We start from the raw sequence: 24000 nt of genomic DNA, 5'->3' as shown, positions 1-24000 counted from the left end.
CAGAACCCTCTTTGGTGCTATATAGGACCATATGCAACACATTCTCCATCCATCTAAAGAACCATTTCACCACGTAAAGAACCATTTTTGCAAATGGTTCTTTGAGTGTTCATGGTTCTCTATAGAACCACTGTCTTTACTGACAATCTTTCAGACTGTGCTGTACGGTTGACCTGATATAAGATGAATATCACCAGCCACTGTGTCCAGGGTTATGAGGACCTTGGGTTCTTCTCAGACATGAAATAAGCCAATAATTCAGCCATTCATCTTCTAAGATGCTTATCCTCCTGGGTCACAGGGGTGCAGACACGTCAACATATCAGACCTAGGGGTCAGACTATTAGTCCCAATCCCATTTCACCCCTCACCCCTACAACTTGGCCCTACCCTTCCGTGTTAAGTGATACTTCTTTTAATCCCACAAACGGGGAAATTCCACCTCCGCATTTAACCCATCCGTGAAGTTAAACACCACACACACACACTAGGGGGCAGTGAGCACACTTGCCCGGAGCAGTGGGCAGCCCTATCCACGGCGCCCGGGGAGCAGTTGGGGGTTAGGTGTCTTGCTGAAGGACACCTCAGTCATGGACTGTCGGCTCTGGGGATCGATCCGGCAGCCTTCCGGTCACAGGGCCAGTTCCCTGACCTCCAGCCCACGACTGCCCACGTCTAGGGGTGGGGTGTCCGGATTCTAGTTGAGATAGAGGGGTAGGGTGAAGTGCTGGGGCTACATGACGCTCCAAACAGAGGTTTGTCAAAGACTCAGTGATGTGATGAAAGAAGTCAAACCAGTAAGACGGAGCACAAGAGACCAAAGAAACCCACAAATTCCACCTTAAACAGTCCAGCAGGTCTGACGCCTGAAGGGCCAGAACGTAACTGCTGCTCCATTTAAGGTGGAACGGGAGAATTCAAACAAGAATCTGGAGAATCTCTGACTTCAGCTTCACATCACTGAAGAATTAGGGGGGGTGATAATAAATAACTCTTTGAAGGCGTCTGATCCCTAAATGTAACTAAAGCCCAGCAGTGAGGAGCTGGACTTTCCCCTCCTCTGCTGTCCCTGCAGACGGGCAGGGTCGCCTACAGAGCGGCGCTGGTAGCTGTTAATGAAGTGATGCTCTTTTATTAGAGGGTCTCATTTCAGAGGGAAGATCTCAACCACTGCCCCTTATAAAGAGCTCCAAGGGGTTAGGAGACACTCGAAAACAAGGGGTAGGGGTGAAAATAAGCAATGGGACTGGGCCTTAGTATCTCCAGTTGGCCTGACTGCAGGTCTTTTCTCGCAATAAAAGATGATGAAAGACTTTGTTGTATTGTGATGTTCTAGCCAGGCACATGGCAAACGCTAGATGTGCTCCTCCAACATCTCAGATGTTTAATGGGCCTGTTTCACCTGTTTTGCCTATTTGTTTAATACATGGCACAAAAAGTGCCGTAACTTTTGCACAGGCCACGTTTTGTGTTCGATTTTTCTCCAATATGTTTTGTGATGTCACACAAACCGACTCACTAGCAACACTTTAGCCCCGCCCACTCTCACTGAAGTTATGAGGAGTGGTTTCAGCCCGGAGAGGGTTTTTGAACCAGGGCAGCAAATCTGACCAAGGCTCATTTACACATACCAGCAACATAAACGGCCGTTTGAGTCTACGGGAAAATAAATGATCGCGTAAATAAATGAATTTCGGCTGTTTTTGGTACATGAACCCATAAAAACATCATCAGAGGAACTCGGGAGGAAAATACGTGAGAAAAACGTGGGATAGGGGCCCTTTAAAAAGACTCCCCCATAAAGCAGAAGCTTCTTTAAATCGTTTCCAAGGTCACAGAAGTCACTCGAGAGTGCATCCCCACGTCGCCACCAGAGGGCAGCAGCAGTCCAGGCCAAACGCAGACACAGTGAGTGGTTTACTCAGCCAGGCTGTTTAACCCCTTGATCAGTGTTTATTATTCAGTAACTAGAGTATCCAAATACTTCCTTCATACCAAGATAATTACTCAGTACTAAAGAGCTCAGAGAGGTTCCACACCGTCTCATCAGGGTCAGTGGCTGTGAACAGGCCTGCTCCAACCCCTAACCCGGCAAACGCCTCCCGACACTAAGCTGGAAGCAGGTCATTGATGCAGGGCCACAACCTCTACATGGTGCTCCTTTGATCACAGCGCAGTCTGTTACAATTTGACTTTTAACTCATTTTTAAATGAAGATATTAAAAAAAATTAACATCACTTTTTTTACAATATCCCGCCCGTCTGAAACTTCATTTTCTTGAACCTACTGTGGATTATTCAGGAACTCCTTCCAGCTGCTCAGTAACAAGTCTGAATTATTCAATAACTACTACAAAATATTCGGAACCCATTATGAATTATTCAATAACTGCTGTGAACTATTCAGACCTCCCTGCATTAATCAGAACAGCCGCCGACTTATTCAGTCATTATGCATTGTTTAGTAAGCATTATGAATTTAGAACCTACTACAAATTATTCAGCATCTACTATGAATATTCAGTAATCACTATTAATTATTTAGAATCAACTACAAATCGTTCAGTAAAAACTTTGAATTGTTCAGAAACTACTATAATTTATTGTTCAGTATCTATTAGGAATTATTCAGTATTTACTACACATTTCAGTACCTGCCATGAATTATTCAGAAACTACTGTAATTTATTATTCAGTATCTACTATGTATTATTCAGTATCTACAACAAATTTCAGTACCTGCTATGAATTATTCAGAAACTACGATAATTTATTATTCGGTATGTATTATGAATATTCAGTAATCACTATTAATTATTTAGAATCAACTACAAATCGTTCAGTAAACACTTTGAATTATTCAGAAACTACTGTAATTTATTATTTAGTATCTACTATGAATTATTCAGTATCTGCTACAAATTTCAGTACCTGCCATGAATTATTCAGAAACTATAATTTATTATTCGGTATGTATTGTGAATATTCAGTAATCACTATTAATTATTTAGAATCAACTACAAATCGTTCAGTATCTGAGTTATTCAATTCAAAGTCTACTACAAAACATTCCGAACCTACTATGAATTACAGAATATCTACTTAGAATGTTTCAGTTATTCAGTAACTACGACCAAACTTGAGCGCAGAGTCTGTAGTTGTGAGTTGAAGAACTGGAAATACGGTCATCAGAGTTTTAGGGGTCAAGGCGGAAACCTTTCAGTCGCCCACAGTAACGGTCATACACCTCAATGTGTGGACCACCAGCTCCTTTATCGAAACCCCACCCCAAACACAAGCTCTCAGCACGGCCGGAATAAAGAGGACAAACGTTCAACTTATACAAGCTTATTTTAATGGATCTGCAAAACTGTTTCAATTTCCAAAGAGAACTACAACCCCTCCCCCCCAGAACTGAGCATGAGCAGTGAGCAGCCGCTTCGCTTCGCTGCGCACCAGCTTACAAAATAAAAGTCCAAAACCAAAGAAAAATGGCATGCAGGACTGGGGGGAGAGACGGAGAGAACGGGAAGGGGTGCGGCAGAAAAACAAAACATCATAAATGTGAAATAAATCATGGTAAAAGAAAAAAAACACGAATGCCAATTCTCTTCGGTTCAAACGCGTCTGTACTGGAGAGTCGGGGGCTCCTCTGTGAGTTCGTGGTGGGGCGCAGGTGTAACAGTTAATGAGGTGATTTTTGGGAGTGTGTGCGTGTTGCGAGGTGTTGGGGCTCGGGGTGAACGGGAGTTCAAGCCTTTCGGCTCCACGTTAAGGCACCGGACGAAAGAAAGAAAAGAAAAAATGAAATGAAAACATAAACAAAAGAAAGAACCCCAGATAGACAAAGCTCACTAACCATAGAGCTACACACAGAATATCCCAACCACCGACCCCGAGACTGTACAAAACAAATTAATAATAATAATAATAATAATAATAAACAACAACGGGCTCAAACGTTCATGCCTGTTTGGGTTAGTCAGCTAATTTCACCTTCACACCAACGGAACAGGGTCTTCAAAAGGTCCAGCGGGCGCTTTTCGAACCCCGTTCGTTCAGATTTCATCGTTTATTTTAAAATGTAGTGGTGAAATGTTTTCTTTCCTTTCTTATTTCAAACCTTTAAAATAAATGACAAGAAACATGACATGATTTCTCTTTTTATCTATACATTTTTTTTTTGTCAGAAATAAAAATTATATCGTCAGCAAGCAGATGTGAGTGGAAGAACAAGAGAAGGAGGTTAGAGAGGGAGAGAGGGGGATGGTGAGACTGCAGAGTGACGGGAGGAAGAGTTAGACACAAAGTGGGGGGAGATGAGTGGGTGAGACAGAGACAGAGCGAGAGAGAGAGAGACAGAGACAGAGAGACAGAGACAGAGAGAGAGAGAGACAGAAACAGAGTGAGAGAGACCGAGAGAGAGAGAGAGAGAGAGAGAGAGGTTCTGTATAAGTGGGCATGTGTGTGCATTTGTGAGTGAGTGAGTGAGTGAGTGTGAAAGAGAGGGAGAGGGAGAGAGAGAGAGGTTGAGGGAGAGAGAGACACAGACAGACACTGTTCAACTGCAACACTTGGTTTTCCATCCCGTGACTCCGCCTCCGGTGCTAATGTCGACATTTTCACTGTTGGGCTCTTTTACAGGTGTCTGAAAAACAAACACACAAAAAAAAAAACATTACAGAATTGCAGCAGCTTAAACAAGATCACCTGTAAACATCAGTGACATTCATATTTTTATCTTTTCAGATCCAACTCACAAAATCCCGTCAGCCGCCAAAGTAAAAACCGACGATCCAGAATATTAAACGGCTTCCTTTACGTTACTTTTCCCTTGTTTTGGTACTACGATGTCACAAATTCCCAACAATGACAAATGTCAGAGAGACAGAAATGTGAGAGAGCACTACTCCGACCCACTCGTGTGTGTGTGTGTGTGTGTGTGTGTGTGTGTGTGTGTGTGTGCGCTCACTAGTGTCTGATCCCCTGCTAACGCAATGTCATTGGACAGCCAGACACGCTCGGAGGAAAACGCCAACAGCCTGTTACTTCAACTAACAGACGCCTGCGCTGCTCTCCTGGACTCCCGGCTACAGACGGCTGTAGCACCACCAGGGGCTGAACTCACGATCCCCTGGGCCAACGGCTGCGCCGCTCGGGAGTCCCAAATGAAACGTTCTGAAATACTATAATAACTACAACAATAAAAAATATAAATATTCCGTGGAACGACCCGCATTCTTGAAATGCAACACAACTTCTCTCTGCTTCCGATTCATTTCAATAGCGAGCTCTGCAGTACTGCATGCAAAGCGTTCCAGCATGTGTTTTACGCAGAGGTGGGCAATATGAAACGTTTATCCTGATCAATATTATTATTGTAATGCGCAATATGCTGTTCTAACCTCATCGTAGATATCGGACCTAAAGAACGCTTCACTCCAAAGAGCATAATCTTGGATTTGAGCGCAGTGCATTGTGTCAAACGTCAAATAAAAATCTAAAAAAAAATCAGTTTTTCACAGCCGTTTGTATGAAACACTACTAGTGCATTGTGTCTGTGTCGAAATATCACAAGTTACATCCATCAGGCATCATCTGACACTTTAAACTACAGTTTAGGACACTGTCGCACCTTTTAGGCGAAGGCTGCTCTTCACACCAGAGAAGAACATCTGCTTTATGCTAAGCAAACATGTGGGCATCTTTTTTTGCTCTACAGAAATCAAAGGGCGGCGAGTATCTGAGCACAAGCCGATACCTTTTTGAGGATGTCTTCTGCTAACGTGAGGAACGCCTTCTCGATGTTGATGTTGGCTTTCGCGCTCGTCTCAAAGAAGCGGATTGCGTGTTCTCTGGCAATCTGAGTACAAGAAAAGAGAGAAGACAACAATTAAAGTGTTGGGGGCAGAGGGGGCACCACACACACACACACACACACAGCTCAGTTACATGTTTATGCGCAAGCAAGAAATCACACAGTGTCTGGTGTAAAGTGGTCTGTGTTGCACAACATGCAAAACCAAGTAAACAGACTTCAAATAGACCAGCGGCTCTCCGCTCTGCTCCTGCAGGGTCACTGACCCGCACACTGGAGTCCTTCCCTGCTCTCAACACACCTAACAGAAACTCAGCGGCTCAATAACAACCCCTGACTGAGCTGAAGCTGCAGGGAAAGCGCTAAAATGTGCAGCATGGTGGGCCTCCAGGACCAGGACCCACTGCAATAGAGCCTGAACAACATAATCAGATGTAATCAATATTGAAGAGTGACAGTGTTACTGGCATCGGCCAACGTATGAGTGACAGCGCCCTGATTGAAGCATCATCTAAGAAGAGTCTGAAACCTCAGACCACCCTGCTCCTGGAGATCTACCATCCAGCAGACTTTTGCTCCAACCCTAATTAACCCCACCTGATCCATGATTAGCTGAACGAGATGTTCAGATTCGAGTTGGAGGCGAAGGTCTCCAGGAGGAGGGTTGGTGACCCACTGAGCTCCCCAGCTCTCTAAAGCATTGAAGCAACTCCACTGAACTGCATACTTAAACATCATGGTTTAGTAACAAAAATATAGAGCCATGAACACTCAAAGAACCCTCAGCATGATTAAAGGGTTCTTTGCATTGTGAAAGCGTTCTTCAGACTGATGGAGATGCTGCAGATGGTACTACATAGGACATTTTGAGATGGGTTCTATATTCCAGCAAAAAGGGTTCTTCTACGTCAAGCTTGTTACAATAGAGGAACCCTGTTTGGTGCCACCTAGAAGCCTTCTAAAATGTTCTGAAGCATTACACGTTGCAAAGATCATGCCAAAGGTTCTTTGAGTGTTCATGGTCCAATTTAGAACCATCTCCTTTAGTAAATAACTCAAAGAACCGGCTTTTTAAGTGTGTATACGACAGTAACGCAGACTGAATTGGAACAATTGAACCCAAAACAAATCTTGAGGAAAGGACTTTGCATTCAAACCTGACCTTAAGCTTAAATGTGGAAAGAACAAAAAAATATTATTTTAACAGAAACCGAAACTGCAAAACACGCATGTATGAATATGTTAAGAACGCTGGGGAACATGAGGTCTGCTCTCCGCTAGAGAGTGTAAAATGGTGAGCTTGTCCAGAAGACGGGCCAACGTGCGAGCTGTCCAATATTTTGGCTTCCAAACAAACTTGGAGAAACACTGGATGTTAACAGTGTTGGATGCCATCTGTGCATCATTATAAACTACTGTCACTCTAGTCCAGATGGTACGAATGGTGGTACTTATAACTGAATTTGGATCACATCATAATTTTAACTGCAGACTCGTTTTACATTATCGTCTGAGGTTACCAGCGATCAGAGGTTCTAGCTCCAAAATACTGGAACTGATCATACAGTTTTCATGCCAGTCAAGCCCCCATCATGCATGCAATGGCCACGGTAGACGGCACCATCTCACCTGTTCTCCTTTAGCCTTTGGTACGATCCGTTTGTCCTCCATATCACACTTGTTGCCTAGCAGCATTCTCTCCACGTCCTCGTTGGCATGCTGCAAACCACACAACAGTAAAGCCATCATCACAATGACGTATTAAACAGCGAGTCAAATCTCATCGCAAGCTGTTTAGATTCGCCTGAGATTAAAAAATCTTTAACGTATTAACATCTTTCAGACGACCCCATCGGAAAGGAGCCTTGGGTTTTTGTGCTTTCACCCTACACCAGTTTCACTCTACTGAACGATCAAAGCTGCCTTCCAAGGCTGCGTCCAGGCAGCGCTTCTCGGCTGCTACGTCATATCAGGCTGTTCCGAAGTGAAAGATCCTTCAAATACAGCCTAGAAACGCAGCTGATGTATCCTCTTCCAGGCCTTTGGTGACCCACCAAAGGAAAATTATTTAAGCTGTTCACGTCCTTGAACTCGTCTTCGTTTCCTTATACAGTGTAAAGTCACTGATTAATTAAAGCATCGGCCCATATATCATATTTTAATCAGAAGTATTTGTATGTGTGTAGTTTATGGTACTACATAAGCTCGTTGGCGTATCAGCTACCACAGCAATAAACAACGCAACAAGCTCCAGTTTCTCGCTGCAATTACAAGAGGTGGACCTTTCTAGTGACGTCACCGCACAGCCTCGTTAAGACGGTTCCCTTTGTGTGACCAGTAGGTTACTAAGGAGGAGTCTTCATAGGACAGTCCTACCGAGGACCAGCCCCACCTCGGCTGCAGCCCAGGCTTGTGTGCGCGGCCTCAAACGTATTTCTGTATGACTGTTAATCTACCTAATCACTCCAACACCGTCAATCAAGTCCTTCAAAGGTGAATTCCAGATTTTTTTCCTCTGCCTAAACGTTTAAGACGTAAACAATGTCATTCAGAGTGGTCTGATGTGAAATGCCTCCACCAGATATGGAACATCTGAAGACTCCAATGCCTCTAAAAGCTCCTTCACAGGAACTGAGTGCATGAAACGGTTATGAATCCACTGCCTGACGCCCGAGACACTGTTTTACTACAGTTCTGATGGACAATTTTGGCCTAAAGGGTTTTTGTTTTGCCCCTCGTTCAGGGTGAGGTATATGCTGCGAGGCAAAACAGTATCATTACCATAATCACCGTCACACATCAAAGCTCAGTAGACGTGTGTAGGTTCACTGGTGGGTTTGGACAGTAAATAAAACGGCTGCATCTGTGTTGCAGACATGGTGACGCCTGGTTCCCATCACCACCACTGTAAAGACATCCGAGTCAGCAAGTTTCCCCACAATGATCCATTTCACCCGAGACACTGAACGAATGAATTATGCAGAAATTCTGGAGATGGATGTTCTTACGAAACTGAAAAATGTCACTTGTTAGGTTTTCTATATCTCTCCAGATGTTATCGAGCTTAGAATCATCACCGAAAAACAGTGATCAGCATCGCTGAGTTGGGCATTTATCTAAACGCTCTGAAGGATTCCAACGTCGCCAAACAAACTACATGAATAAGAGAGAATCGGAGCTCTGTTTGCGACTTCAAATGAAGAAACGCAGTCCGGAGTAAACAGATGTGGTTTGCAATTGCTCCATTCTTTCGGAGGACGCCTTCAGGAGATTTATTTGGTCAGGGTGGGACAGCAGGCCCACATCCAGGGAAGCCGATGGAACTGATAAAACTGCACGCAACAATTAAAGGACGACTCCAACGTGAACTGAAATGAAATTATTTTAACACGGTATGAGAAAACATCTGACAGCAGAAAGCGTGTCTGCATTGACTCTTCTGGGCATCTCTTGCTTGCAGTCTTTCCCGGAAGCTTCTATGACGAAACAAAGTCCATCGTGTCTTTTTTGGTCGTTTACAGCTCAGTTTCATTAGATTACTCTTTGGCACAAGCACACTTTACAGTCTTTGGTCTTCAAATAAGATCCATCTGAGCCAAACCGCTCATAAGTTTATCAATATGACTTTTTTTTTTTTTAATTGTCCACATTTGGTTTAAATCCAAACTGCTTTATAACGTTTCATACCGCTTACATGATGCAGTCATTCTGACTCGGGATGTTTATTCTGGCAAATTCTTTTTACTCATAACGAACAGTCATTAGTCGGCGACTGACTTAACATGCAAACCTAAAATCAGACATGACTCAAAATATAAATGACAAATTTGACACTTCCCATTTCGAAATGTGGCTGAGCTCCGCTCGAAGCCACCATGAAACACGTGAAGTACACACACTGACGTGCACAGACTTGACTGAACTGTGTATTAAGACACTGACATATTAGAAAGTGTTCCTCGGCTTGCGGAGCCAAGCACTGATAGATGGGGCCAGGCACCAAAACATCCCAGGGTTTCAGTCACGTGATGTGTCTACTGTGGCCGCCATACCTGGGACCGAATTTCTTGCTTTGCTGCTCCACATGAACGTAACTAGAGATGAAAGAGGCTAAAATTACTCTCCTCACTTTGCGAGAGAAAAACGTTCCTAGACAAAGTCGATAAAATAGTCTGAGGTCCTCACAGTTTCCCCTGAACTCCTGGTCCCACTTAAACTGGCGGAAATCTGCTTTCCTGGCATTTATATTGATCTCATACTCGCCCCTCCCCCTGTTCTGGAGGGTCTCTCACAGCACAGAAGCCCACCGGCTCCTCACGTCAGGGTGGGTGAAGGATCCCACGGTGTTCATAAAGAGGAGATAAACTCTGATCATAGGAGGGAAACGACATCAGCTCATTAACACAGATGTCAGGCCTTTAGAGAACTTTAGCTGATGTTACCAGCCGAGAGATGAACAGTCGTCCCCCTAACGGAGCTGCAGACCCCCGGTATAACTTTACTCTGATTCTGGAGATTTAAATGATGTTTGAATTGCGGGTGAATCATTCATGAAGCACAGCAGACTGAAAGCATCACGCACCGCAGTCACTCCCCAATTCGTTCTTAAAACGGCAGCGACTATAAGGTGTGGCGTCATGTGAAACGCAGGAATAAATGAAGTAAACGGCATGAAACCGTATTAAACACCGCGCGAGGAACTCTGTCTGACAGGGTATGAGCTCATGACTATATGACCAAAGACTAAAATGCTGAAACTGACGTGCACAACCGTGAGGCGCCGAGGAACCAACCACAATCCAACTGAAAGAGGAGGTCAAAGAGTTTCTGACTGGCTCCTTCAGTCTGAGAGGAGCTGAGACCCCTGAGCAGAACGTTCTGCGTTCTCCACGTCAATAAGAGTGAATCCCTCATAACTGTGCAGCCTGATGTTCATCAGAAGTGAAGCTCCAGCAGCTCAGAGCGTTCGGCGCTGGTTCCACAGCACTGGATGATCTCCGAAATCCCACTGAAAGAGCCGTGAGAGCAGCGACGCCCGACACGCTCAGTCCAGTCTGGGATGAGTTTGACTGTGGCGTTGATGTCGTCCGTACAGCTGGAGGAGGTTTAGACTGAGACCTTGTAGAATTACATAATAAACTTTATGCTCATTTAAACCGTTCATCAATCATTTAGAAATCGGATGAATCTTTGAATCACCCTGTACTGACCGCTCATTACCGAGGCTAGATTTGGCTCAGTTTACCTCAGTAGCTCTCAAGTTCACCACCTAATATTATTTTGCACACCCAAGCATCATTTCCACAGACTTTCTCCTGGAGAACAAGGACAAAATAGTTGTCTTATTGCTTGTGGACGTTTGCTATGGACATGGCCCTCCCGAAAAGAGCACCTGAGCACCATTCCTAACTGCCTGCTTCTTTTGTAAGCAGGGATGTTTACAGCTTTACCAATTGCCAATCGCAACTTGAATGATAAACCCACCTACTACTGTTCAATGGAGACAATATTCATGTTTATTGGAAATAAAACAGAATTATAGGACATACGGGTCAGATCAGTATCATCTGAACACCTAGCACCCAGTGTGAACCCAAGGGAAGACCAACATCATTACTAACAAATCAACACACTGTATATAACATAATACTCACTCCTCCCCCTCCCCAAATCTTCCCTCCAATTTACTGATATTCAATTGAACCCACTAGTTAGGACCCACCCAGAGAGTGCGAGGGCAGCTGTCCCATCACCCTGTATGTCGCAGGTGTTCAGCGATAGCTGGTTAGAGACCCACCTCGTCGATGTTCCGGAGCCACTTGCTGATGTTCTCAAAGCTCTTGGCGTTGCTGATGTCGTACACGAGCATGATGCCCATGGCTCCTCTGTAGTAGGAGGTGGTGATGGTGTGGAACCGCTCCTGCCCCGCTGTGTCCCTAAACAAGCAAATAACACGATGATAACATCAACCACCAAGCAGCGATCACCGCCTCATCAAAGAGCATGTAAGAAAAATACACCGACTTGCCAATCCTGATCCAACCCTGCACCAAGGCAGTCGATACCTACTCACCATATCTGTAGTTTTATCTTCTTTCCTTGCAATTCAACTGTTTTGATCTTAAAATCGATTCCTAGAGAGAAAGAAAAAGTAAAACCAATTAAGTTGAGGCACCACGAGCAACAAGGAGTAGTCCAACACAACCTTATCTACAAGCTAAAAAGGCCCACATCTGACCTAGTAGCAGTTTCCCCCCTAAAGAGCTATTTATCAGCGCTGTTTGGGTTTATGCACCAAAACAGACACGATTCATTTTTATAGAATAGGTTGAAAAATTCTCTTTATTCCCTTAGAATTAAACAGGCTGTGCCTTTAAGACCTTTAAGCCTCTGATCTGACTGCCCTGCACTGTCTCCTCAGTCTGGAACACTTCTCATAACTTCAGTGGGAGTGGGAGGGGCTAAACTGCTGTAGGATGGAAAGATGCATATATGTAAATCTGTTTTTTGTGACATCACAAAACAGCTCATTCAAACGGGCTTTGTATGCAGCCAAGGCTGCTTCCAAAACCGCACAGAGCCACAGTAAATTGTGCTCCAAAATGCAGTATAATACCAATAAAAGTCCTTTTAACTCGGGTTGTATGTGGTTTTGGACGCAGCCTTAATTTCTGTACGTTTACTGTACAGAGTGGGGAGTGAAAGTTACCTTCCTAAACTTTAACAGTGTTTACACACGAAAAACAGACACGAGTTTGACGCAATAAATAAAAATGCAAACATTTCATCACTGGTATATCTACATCGACAAAACTGTATGAAAGCAATAACGGAACTGGGCATACAGGGCAGGACATACTTGACTTGCCATACTTGGGACAAAGTCAGCAGGACGTTAGTAACCAAGTCCGGGCAGCGTGGCGATGTTTATGCCCCAGTATGTCGCGAGACGCCTGTCTAAGCTGGGTTCTTCACAAAACACATCCAGCAACACGAAGATCCATCTAATACGACCAACTGCATCAAAACGAATGAACGCAGCATCAGGTCACAAGCAGCGATTAGACTTACAGGATACCTGAGAATAAAGATGCTTACAACTTCTGAGCTCAGACCATCTTTATACCCACTGCTGTGATATTTCATTTGAATGGGCCAAGAAGCTACGTGACCAGACTCCAGAAGCAAAAACACGAAATGTGACACTGCAAAATGTTCCACCCCCTCTCTCACACACACACACACACACACACACACACACACACGAAACCGGAGACTAAAACAGCCTCAACCTTCAGAGAGAATTTCCAGAGGATCTGACCCTCTGCAGTCAAATCCAGCTCTTCAAATCACAAATTACAACAAACCAGCACCAACTGTGCAGCACCGCATTCGGCCAAGAACCGCCGTCAAATTCCACTACATAAAACAGAGAGACGTGACTCTGAAATCTGATTGGCTAAGCCACCTTTGACGCCTTTGGAAAATACACACACACACACACACACACACACACATCTGTATTCTGTATTAATGCGGTGAAGTATCTAAGAATCTGTTCATGGAATAAATCTTTGAATACTGTTTTGTTTGGCCGCCACAACCTCCTGAAAAAGAGGCCGTTTTCGTTACCGCCCCTTTCCGACCGATTTATGTAAATGAGCACTGTTCTGATTGGCCATGCCTCATTCGAAAGGAAGGCCCGGCTGAAACACTCCTCGAAGCGACGGCGTGAACGGGCGGAGCCAAGCGACTGCAGGCTGAACACTGACATTGATCAGCCAAGACTCATTTTCTTGAGAATGATGATCCTTGTGCACAACAACTCAGGAGGAGGAGATAATTACATACGTGGCTTCTTTTATCTATAGCTTTATTCCCAAAAGGTATGAATGCACTGATACGGAGTTTCTGGGGCCAGTGATCATAACTGACAACGGCTAGTTGTGCTTATATCACAGCAAGGTATGTCAAATAACTGACAGCAATGATGGTATGTATGTATGTATGTATGTATGTATGTATGTATGTATGTATGTATGTATAAATAAATAAATAAATAAATAAATAAACTCTTCATTTTAGATGTTTCTCAGCCTTTGGCATAGCCTGAGTTTGAAATTTCAGGATGAACGGACTAAAATAAGTGGCCCAAAATGACCTGTAAAAAATAGTAAAGTAGGTTTTTTTCCTTCTCCTGTAAAGTTATAATTTTGGAGATTTTCTTCCCACAACTGTGATATTTTTATATTTAATTAATTAATTTATTTATTATTTAATTAAGTACGTGCACAAGCAAAACGGGTGACCGAAACGGCTGGGAAATCACTATATTTATTGTTTTAATGCTTTTTTTTGAGCATATTGTGAATAACACCACTATAAGGACACTAAACGTACGTTTCTTTAAAACGAGCATCATCAGTCTGTTGAATAAAACTCATTAAAATACTTTTCGCCTGGATTTTTTTTTAATTTCTTGAAGCATCGCAATACCTTCCACCTCTAGCCACCAAGTTATCAGACGCAATTTCAAACTTCTCCCATTTATCGGTCAATAATATGTCAAACGTATCGAAAGGCTGTTTACTACCGGTTTGCCTCTCAGAAGCGTCAGCAGCGGCGCGGTCTGCCTCGGCCCCAGCCGAACCCCCCGCCGATGGGCAGTATGGAAACTGCCTGGCAGAGCGTGTGGCACAGACTGGCACTCGCTGGCATTGTGCTCGAAGAGGCCCATCTCAATCTGTCCAACGGCCGAAGACTTAACAGCTCACACAGTGACGTTATTCAGAAGGGGGGCAGCGGCCGAGGCTGAGCCGGAGAGATTGTGAAAGCAGTGAATGATGTCTAGGAAACCGATCATGTGGATGGCAAAGTGGCAGACAAAGCTCAAAAGCACTCAGAGTTCCCACTCGGAACGCTTGGTTCCCACTCGGAACGCTTGGTTCCAACGTGGCCAACGTGGCCAAGTTTAGCGGAGACGTCTGCCGTTATGTGGGGCAAAAGCAGACACTGGGCAACTGACCGTAACTGCTCGAAGGGGAAGTCCACCAGTTTGTCAACATTTCCACATAACTAAACAGATGAGATGTAAACAGAGTCGTTCAGAGCTGTTCGGTGTGAAACGCTCCGTTCTAGATAAACTCGGAGTCAGAACCGTTCACAGTGGTGGTGATAGGAACCAGACGTCCACCTCTAAAAGCTCCTCTAAGAGGCTTGAGACACTGTTTTATGTTAGTTGATTGTAAGGTTTTGTGCCACTGAACTGAAACACATACACACACACACACACACACACACACACACATATATATATATATAAATAAACACACACATCAGGCATAACGTTCTGACCACCTCCTCGTTTCTACACTCACTGTCCACTTTATCAGCTCCACTTACTTGTGTTATCAATACATGATGCCTACGCTTTTAAGCATCCACCTCATTTTTCAAGATCAGGGCTGAAATTTCTGGCTGCGGGACCGAAGCTTTTGTTAGCAACGCCAAAGAAAGTGCGCTTGCTTTTCAAGTTATTGTTTTGCCCCATTAAACGTCTCTGACGTCTTCTGGGACAACGTGCTGTCTGCGGCCATCGGTACAGCTGAGTGAAGACGAAACCAAGGCGAGAGCAACACTACAAGCATAAATAGCACAGCGCTTCAGCAGACATGAGACTGTGGCTTCACGGTGACTCACAGTGAAAAAGTCCAGTTGTCAGATGTGAAATCAAAGCCGACCAGACGACGAACTGCCACTTAAACATCTCGGCTCGCTCTGTACAGCCTTGTTCTAACTGGTCTATACATTAGAGGACTCCTCATGAATCGACTACCCCCTCGATAGTCGGCTCAGCAGGTAGACAGACTCCAAGCTCAAACCTCTAAATAAAAACAGAAAAACCGAGGTACAACCTAATAATCCGTTAATAATCCAACTAATAGCTAGATTGGAATAGAACACATCCATGTAAACACCTCAATCGGAATAGTCTAGTCCGATTGAGGCCAGTCGGAATGCAATTTCTACCCGATTGAACGAGGTGGGTAATCCTGTAAATAATCCATTAAAATTAAGAATAGCCGCCGTGTAAACGCCTGAATCCAATTACATTCCAATCGGAACGTTCCGCGCATGAGTGTTCGTGTCACCGCAAAAGCAGAGAACTCATAACCGGCTCTGCCAAAAGTTTATACCGTTCAACGCGGCGGAGCAGAAACTGGTCTGCAGAGGAGACGAAGTTTATGCTCTGATCTTTAAAAGACGGCGGTGGGACGGACGTCCAGCTTATGCGTCTCAGAACACGACGTCTTCCTCTCGGCCTTCTTTAATAAGGACACGTGAAGGACGTTTTCCTGAGTCTGACGTCATTTTAAAGGAATTAAAAACACAATCACTGCTCACTGCTGCTCATCTCACTCCGACTGGACGTGCTGTTCGCTGCCATGGTAACGTTTACTCCACGCATGCGTGTCAGTTTGCATCAGATTACTTGCAGTGAGCATGTCAACGAAGGTTTGCCATCAAATTGTTGAACAGAGTGAGAATAAAACTGAATCTGTAATCGGAATGTATTCAATCGGGATTGGCAAAAATCTTTGCACGTAAACACAGCCATTGTGCGACAGAGGAGAGAAATGATGGCGTTCCCTGGCTTGTGACCGGAAATTCGTTTCACTGCCACACTGTCGCTTCTAGGCAACAAACATTTCTGTAAGTCATCATAACAAAAACAAACAGTACATGCTTTTTATTGACTCAAACTCTTCCCTTTATTGTTAACCCTATTACTGTCTTTAAATACGTATCACGTAATTGTAAAGTGAGCAAAATGAATTTGTTGCCTTGAGGCAACATCATGCAACAGAGGGTTAAGATGTTACAAGCATTCAAAGTATCGCCTGTATACTCTACACCGGACAGTCAGCCCATAAATCACTCAGGGCATCATAGCCCAAAAGACCAACTTAGACATAACATAAAAAAAGCAGCAATGATAGAAAAGCGCTCAGCAGAACGTTCTACCAAGGTACCGTCGGCCCATTAAGCCATCATCTCATTTCATTAATTCATTTTACAAGTTTGTTTGCTTTAATGCTCCATCCTTACGCTGCTTTCTGTGAACATGGGATTAAAAAATAAACTGCAGTTTTTCACAGCTGCTGTATTTAGTTTTTTCCCCCAACTTGTGTGTTAAAATTCTGCCTAAATACTGTGACGCACAACGCGTCTTGTGAAAATGTCAAGTCTCGTGATCATATTCGTCACATCGCCTCACTAGACTGGTTCAGCAGTCAGTCGTTCGCTCACACAGCTGCGGCATGGGTGGACCCTGCGTTATTAAACGATACCCTGATCGTTCAGCCAGAGAATGAGTCACACTTACACAACAGACTCACTCAGACCTCGACTGAAGCCGAGCGGCGCTTCCTCTGCGCTTCCTCTGCCTCCTCGGTGACCGTAACACAAAGAGGAAAGTGTTGAACGCACTCGCACAACAAAAGGAGAGAGAACAGATAGGAAAAGACTCCGATGAGGATGGAGATAAAGCGCCAATGTAAACAAACGATCTAAGCGTCAGTCAAATGCTAGTTCTGCAACCGCGCCTCGCGGGATATAAAGACGCACCTGGCCCGCGATTTCTGGCACAGGCTTAACGACTGGACACTCTCGCGGTATTTTGAGTAAAATCTGAATGCAGAAAAGTTCTAACTTCGTCCGTGTAGCTGCACAGCCTGCTGATAAACACTGACGCTGGCTGTTCGCACATTTCACTGGGCCTCGTTCACCAGCCCTTCTTAAGGAATTTCTTCTTCAAAAGATTCTGACATTCCCTAGTGTTTTCCCGATTTGGGATTGTCAGATTTCTGCAACTGCAGTATCACGAAATGTCGCACTGCAACATCTTCGATGTTCAGGTATTTGTTGAGCTCGGTCAAAGAAAGTCAGGGAGAAACGGGAGAAATGGCACAGGCACTGCGTTTTAACTGAGCTTTAAAATCGGGCAGATTTTCATTGCTGCATTGAAACGCTGGCGCCTCAACGTGAGCGCACCGTCTAGGACGCGCTGTTGAAGAACAATGCTGAAGATTTCTCAAGTTTTTATGCAAATGCACCATTTTTTGTTTAAAAACAAAAAAAAACCTGCCGAGTCAGAACTGTTCACAGTGGAGCTGACGGGAACCAGACGTCTGAAGAACTTCATGACTCTAAAAGCTCCCGTTCCACCTTAAATGGTGCACATTCTGGTGCCTCAGGCATCATTTAAGGTGAAAGTCGTTGAGAAACATTTTCACAAGAAGCTGTCCGACTTAAAACTAGTTTCCTGCATTACAACATGCTGAGACACATTTACAGCCAATACGGTAAAGTGGACATAAAATATCGTGGCTCCAAAGGTGGTTTGATCTTTGCTGAAAGGACAAAGTGGCCCTTCTTAACATTTGCGTTCCCGACTCCTGGTGTCGGCTATAAATAGGATCCTCTCACTGAAGCGTTTCCCCTGCAGGTTCAAGTTTCTGTTCACAGATCAATTAAGCGACAAACCTCAGCACACAAGTATTTAAGCATCCCAACAATAAAGATTGCTGATATTTATTTTTTCACCACATTTCTATCATCTTAGGATGTTACGTATCGTCTGTTTATGCTTCTCTGGAAGCTCAGACCAGAAATCACTCAAAGGGGCAAAAGAATAAGGCAGAAACCCATCGACCCGCGTAGAGTTAACCGCATACAAGTGCCCTTTCAACGTTGCAATATAGAGTGCAGTTAACAAAAGATGGAACGTTTCGCACTGAACTCGATTCAAATCACTTAAACCCACTTAAAAACCTGGACAGACGGGGCTGCAAGAAAGGTAAAAGACTCGGGGGTGGATCCTGACGAGAGCAAGAGCTATGAAAATGAGGCGGCTGCTGAAAAATGAGCCGTCTTAAAAGAGAACTCCACCAAAAACAACCTTAAACGCTTTTTTCTCATCTCCTAAAGCACTCTGGGAGAGACAAAGCGCATCTGTCAGCAATGCTTTTACTGCATTATGACGTCTACCGGAAAAGCTGCGTGGTTTTTCCTGTATGGAAACTGAAGAGAGGATCGATTTCTCAACTCGGAGTTGTCTGGTTTCATCAGCTGCATTTCTGCCTCAATCTGCAGGCAGATGTGATCGAACTTCTCATCTGCTGCGAGACACAGGGCAGCTTTTTCACGCACCGAAACTTTACGTGTTCCCAGACATTGCTCTGGAATTAGGGCCAAGTTCACACAGCAGGTAAAAGCGGCCCAAATCTGATTCTTTTCAAATGTGACCTATTAGTCTGAACAGATCAGCTCCTAAACTGACCCGCAGGCGCTGAAGAGCAACGCTTCACCTGGCTCGTCCAGAGGTGAACAATCATGAGGGTCAGCAAACGCTTGTCGCTCCAGGAGCTTCAATGTCGTCTTCGCCGGCATCACAGGAGCGATTACGAAGTTCCAGTGGCCAACAGCTGGACTCAACACCCAGAATGTGGTCGAGTTCGCCGTAAAAAGGGCTCATCATTCGGCCACGGCCGCTTCGTTGGTTCGTGTCCTCAGACTCTTTAAACTGATCTCTGACGCTGCAGCATCAGGCTCCTCCGGCCACGATCGGCCGTTTCAGTCGGAATCTCTTCGCACACGGAGCGGCTGCGATGTGGTGCAGAAACATCAGCCTAAACATTCATGAGCCTCAGCAGCGCGAAATTATGATGGATATCGAGCTGAATTGACGCAAAAGTCGCACGAATTCCGATCTGGCTGTTCAGACCGAGTCGCACTGCCCCAGATCGGATACAGATTCAGTCCCGCAATCGGATGTGAAAATGTCGTTCAATGCGTTTTCTGCTGTTCACACTGTCACACTTGAGGAAAGAGATCGGATTTGGGCCACTTTTACCTGCTGTGTAAACGTGGCCTAGAAGATCTCCTGTTAACCACGCGGTCCAGACGGTCCAGTTAACAGTAAGACGTTTTTGGATACACTGAATCAAGACATCGAGATAAACAGTACAATGACAACACCTGATTATCCCTTACTGTATGCAGTCACAGCAGAGTCTGGCAGTCTTAGGACAGCACAGACTGGCCTATTCATGAGAACGCTCACCCATAGCAACTGTTGCTATGTAAAACAAGCTTTAGAGCAAGCTGGCAAAAATCACATTCAACCTAATGAGAAACTGAAGCACACTAAACAGACCAGCACAGTGTGTGTGTGTGTGTGTGTGTGTGTGTGTGTGTGTGTGTGTGTGTGAGGTTTTCGTGAGATACACTAAACGACCTTTCCTTTCAGTGCGTGTGTTTACACGAACAATAATCCGATAACTGCAGAAAATCTTTATTCGTAATCCGATCAATGCATTTAGATGCATTCGAGTAATCGGACAACTGGGGAGCTCCAGGTCTACCCGAGTCAGACAGTACTCAGATAACTGGGGAGCTCCAGGTCTACCTGAGTCAGACAGTAATCAGATAACTGGGGACCTGCAGGTCTACCCGAGTCAGACAGTAATCAGATAACTGGGGAGCTCCAGGTCTACCCGAGTCAGACAGTAATCAGATAACTGGGGAGCTCCAGGTCTACCTGAGTCAGACAGTAATCAGATAACTGGGGAGCTCCAGGTCTACCTGAGTCAGACAGTAATCAGATAACTGGGGAGCTCCAGGTCTACCCGAGTCAGACAGTAATCAGATAACTGGGGACCTGCAGGTCTACCCGAGTCAGACAGTAATCAGATAACTGGGGACCTGCAGGTCTACCCGAGTCAGACAGTAATCAGATAACTGGGGAGCTCCAGGTCTACCCGAGTCAGACAGTACTCAGATAACTGGGGAGCTCCAGGTCTACCTGAGTCAGACAGTACTCAGATAACTGGGGAGCTCCAGGTCTACCCGAGTCAGACAGTAATCAGACAACTGGGGAGCTCCAGGTCTACCCGAGTCAGACAGTAATCAGATAACTGGGGAGCTCCAGGTCTACCCGAGTCAGACAGTAATCAGATAACTGGGGAGCTCCAGGTCTACCCGAGTCAGACAGTAATCAGATAACTGGGGACCTCCAGGTCTACCCGAGTCAGACAGTAATCAGATAACTGGGGACCTCCAGGTCTACCCGAGTCAGACAGTAATCAGACAACTGGGGAGCTCCAGGTCTACCCGAGTCAGACAGTAATCAGACAACTGGGGAGCTCCAGGTCTACCCAAGTCAGACAGTAATCAGATAACTGGGGACCTGCAGGTCTACCCGAGTCAGACAGTAATCAGACAACTGGGGACCTCCAGGTCTACCCGAGTCAGACAGTAATCAGACAACTGGGGACCTCCAGGTCTACCCGAGTCAGACAGTAATCAGACAACTGGGGACCTCCAGGTCTACCCGAGTCAGACAGTAATCAGATAACTGGGGAGCTCCAGGTCTACCCGAGTCAGACAGTAATCAGACAACTGGGGAGCTCCAGGTCTACCCGAGTCAGACAGTAATCAGATAACTGGGGACCTGCAGGTCTACCCGAGTCAGACAGTAATCAGACAACTGGGGACCTCCAGGTCTACCCGAGTCAGACAGTAATCAGATAACTGGGGAGCTCCAGGTCTACCCGAGTCAGACAGTAATCAGACAACTGGGGACCTCCAGTAATCAGATTTCTGCTTTGCAACCAACCAATAACCTCACAGAAGATGTGACATAAACGTAAAGTAAAACTCAAACGCAGCTTTTTTTCATAACTTTACCTCAAAATATAATATTATATTTTGTCAAGCATGTATTTGTTTTCAGTGTCGCTCCAAAAGTGTTTCACTGCGTCTTGCGGCGGCGCTGTTCGCTTATTTCCAGTACCGCCGCCTGTTTTCGCGCAGCCACAGCCTGAGAAAACTGAAAGAAATCAGAGTAAGAGCTCACGGCACTGAGAAATCTGATTACTGGGCTAAAATCCAGCCTCTTAATCAGATTTCTCGACCTCACTTCTTAGAAATCGGAGCGTGCCGTTTAAACGAGCATTTGAATAGTCCGATAACTGCAGAAATCTGATTAGGATCAGATTATTAAGCGCCTGCAACAGCACTCAACGAGGTGACTTTTCCGCTCGATCGTCTTTCTGCCGTTATGTTTTAAACTCTTCCACCGTGTTCTGTTCCATGTTTCACGAGTTCTGTCTTCCCGTTCCTTTTTGCTTTACTTTTATTTCCTACTCATTTTTGTATGAACTGTCGCGCCGACTTATTGCACCATTTCGTAATGTACCATATGTTTACTGGATCCCAGGAGGAACAGAGGCTATCGTGATAGCGGCTAAGGGAGATCCTAAAAGCAAACAAGACAGCGGATTTAAACGGATCTTCCCAGATCAATCACGTCACAGCTGTACGATTACTGCGTCATATGATCCTGAACATCCCTCTACACGTTTCACTGGAGGGTCACAGGCACAACACTAACAGTTTATAGACACAACACTTTATAGAATTCCTGCTCAAGCCTGTACCGACAAACAAGTTCCGGAATAGGGCCAATCAAATCCCGTCACTTTATGACGAGCAGCTGACCAAGAATGAGCTCTGGAGCAAAACGGAGATCAAGTTTTGCCTTTAAAAGAAGCCGTTTGGGCAAAAAAAGCCCAGTGTTAGAAACTGTAGAGCCAGGATATCACGCTGACTGGTGGCCACCGTGAACGAAACCTGGTAACACTGCGGCCTTCCAGCAGTGCAAACCCCACAAACACTACCAGGAGTGTGTTTAAACCTCCGTGCTCTCTGGTGCACATTCGTGTGTCCTATAAACGTCCGTGCGCTTGTGATTATTTCCATTCCAAGCAGCAGAATGTGCCGAGGATGAAACCGGAGAAGCTACAAAAGGCCAGCGGAGCGGAGAGCAGTGCGTGGTCGCCTTCCCTCTCTCTGGCGACCGAGATACAGATACGTACAGTGGCGTGAAAAAGTGTTGGCCCCCTTCCTGATTTCTTATACCACCAAACAAGCGATTCAACACCAGCACACGGGCTCTCTCTCTCCTTCTGGCAGCGCCGAGGCCTCGTAATCAGCCTGGGGGAAAAGAAACCCAAACCTACAGGGCCGTGTGTGAACGTGATTTGGGCGGCCCAACCAGTTATCAGGTTTTAGGGGGCAATCACTTTTTCACACCGGATTGGATGTCTTTTTCCCCTAAATAATAAAGACCTTCATGGATGAATTGTTTTTTGTGTTTACTCGTCTTACCTTCGTCTAACATTTAAATTTGTCCTGACGACCTGAAACATTTAAAGTGCGACACACATGCAAAAGAATAGGAAATCGGGAAGGGGGCAAACACTTTTTCACACCACTGTACACACCGATGAAATCCGAGAAACTGGGCCTGGGTGCAGAGATTTTAGCACAATTAACCAGCACTGCCTGGACATTCTGCTCTTCTGGAGTACAATGAATACGCCAGTGAACATCAGTCCTGGGTCAGATTTAAATCCCCGTCTAACCGCCGTCCGACTTTATCCTGGCACTCCTTCATACCTACTGATCGATATTCTGTGTAGACCGAAGCAGCTTTTCCTTTCTGTGCACTTCACACATGGCGTCAAACTACACGCCATCTGAAGACACACAAGCCCATAAAAACAAAACGTCCGTTTCCTTTCTGGAAACGTTCTTTCTGTTTGGTAAACACGATGAAAACATTTATTTTTGCAGTGAAAAAAGAGAAGACAACAAAAAAAAACACTGATCTGCTCCGTCAAACAACCTGAGGCACGTTTTTGTGTGTTTCACTCATTTCAGGAAAACAGGATGCCTAATGCGGGTGTGCATTACGAAGCCATAACAACAAAGCTTAATTGATATCTGCTTTTTTACGACTGATGGGTCAGTTTGGATGTCAGCCATTAAGATCGCTAATGCTTGGCTTAAAATAAATAAATAAATACATAAAATATATTTTTTATTGAACACACAAGCTTCAGGAACGACACGGGCGTCTAGGATCAAATCTAAAAGCAGGCTGATTACGAGGCCTCTGCGCTACTTGGAGGAGAGAAACCCCCATGCGCCGATGTTGAGCCCCTTGTTTGGCGCGGACCACCGTAAAAACGTTCCCACCAGCAGTGAACCGAACCAGGGTTCACTCAGAAGCGGGCCAAGGCCCACACACTGTTGCTGGACCACGGTTCAGTTCT

General features: G+C 45.0%; 1 protein-coding gene across 1 annotated transcript in view; it reads right to left on the bottom strand.

Annotated features, from left to right (window-relative positions):
* Positions 1 to 3332: 3332 nt before the first annotated feature.
* Positions 3333 to 24000, bottom strand: part of rab10 (RAB10, member RAS oncogene family) — a 32671-nt gene continuing 12003 nt past the window's right edge. The window contains exons 2-6 of the mRNA XM_017714726.2: positions 11892 to 11952; positions 11616 to 11754; positions 7448 to 7537; positions 5762 to 5863; positions 3333 to 4648 (exon numbers count right to left, since the gene is read on the bottom strand). Coding sequence (XP_017570215.1) covers positions 4562 to 4648; positions 5762 to 5863; positions 7448 to 7537; positions 11616 to 11754; positions 11892 to 11952 — 479 coding nt within the window. The 3' untranslated portion in view covers positions 3333 to 4561. The remainder of the gene's footprint in view (positions 4649 to 5761; positions 5864 to 7447; positions 7538 to 11615; positions 11755 to 11891; positions 11953 to 24000) is intronic.

The sequence above is a fragment of the Pygocentrus nattereri genome, chromosome 4 (genome assembly GCF_015220715.1).
Source record: "Pygocentrus nattereri isolate fPygNat1 chromosome 4, fPygNat1.pri, whole genome shotgun sequence".
NCBI classification, from domain to species: Eukaryota; Metazoa; Chordata; class Actinopteri; order Characiformes; family Serrasalmidae; genus Pygocentrus; species Pygocentrus nattereri.
Note: the sequence above shows the minus strand (reverse complement) of the source record. Positions and strands in the feature narration are given on the sequence as shown.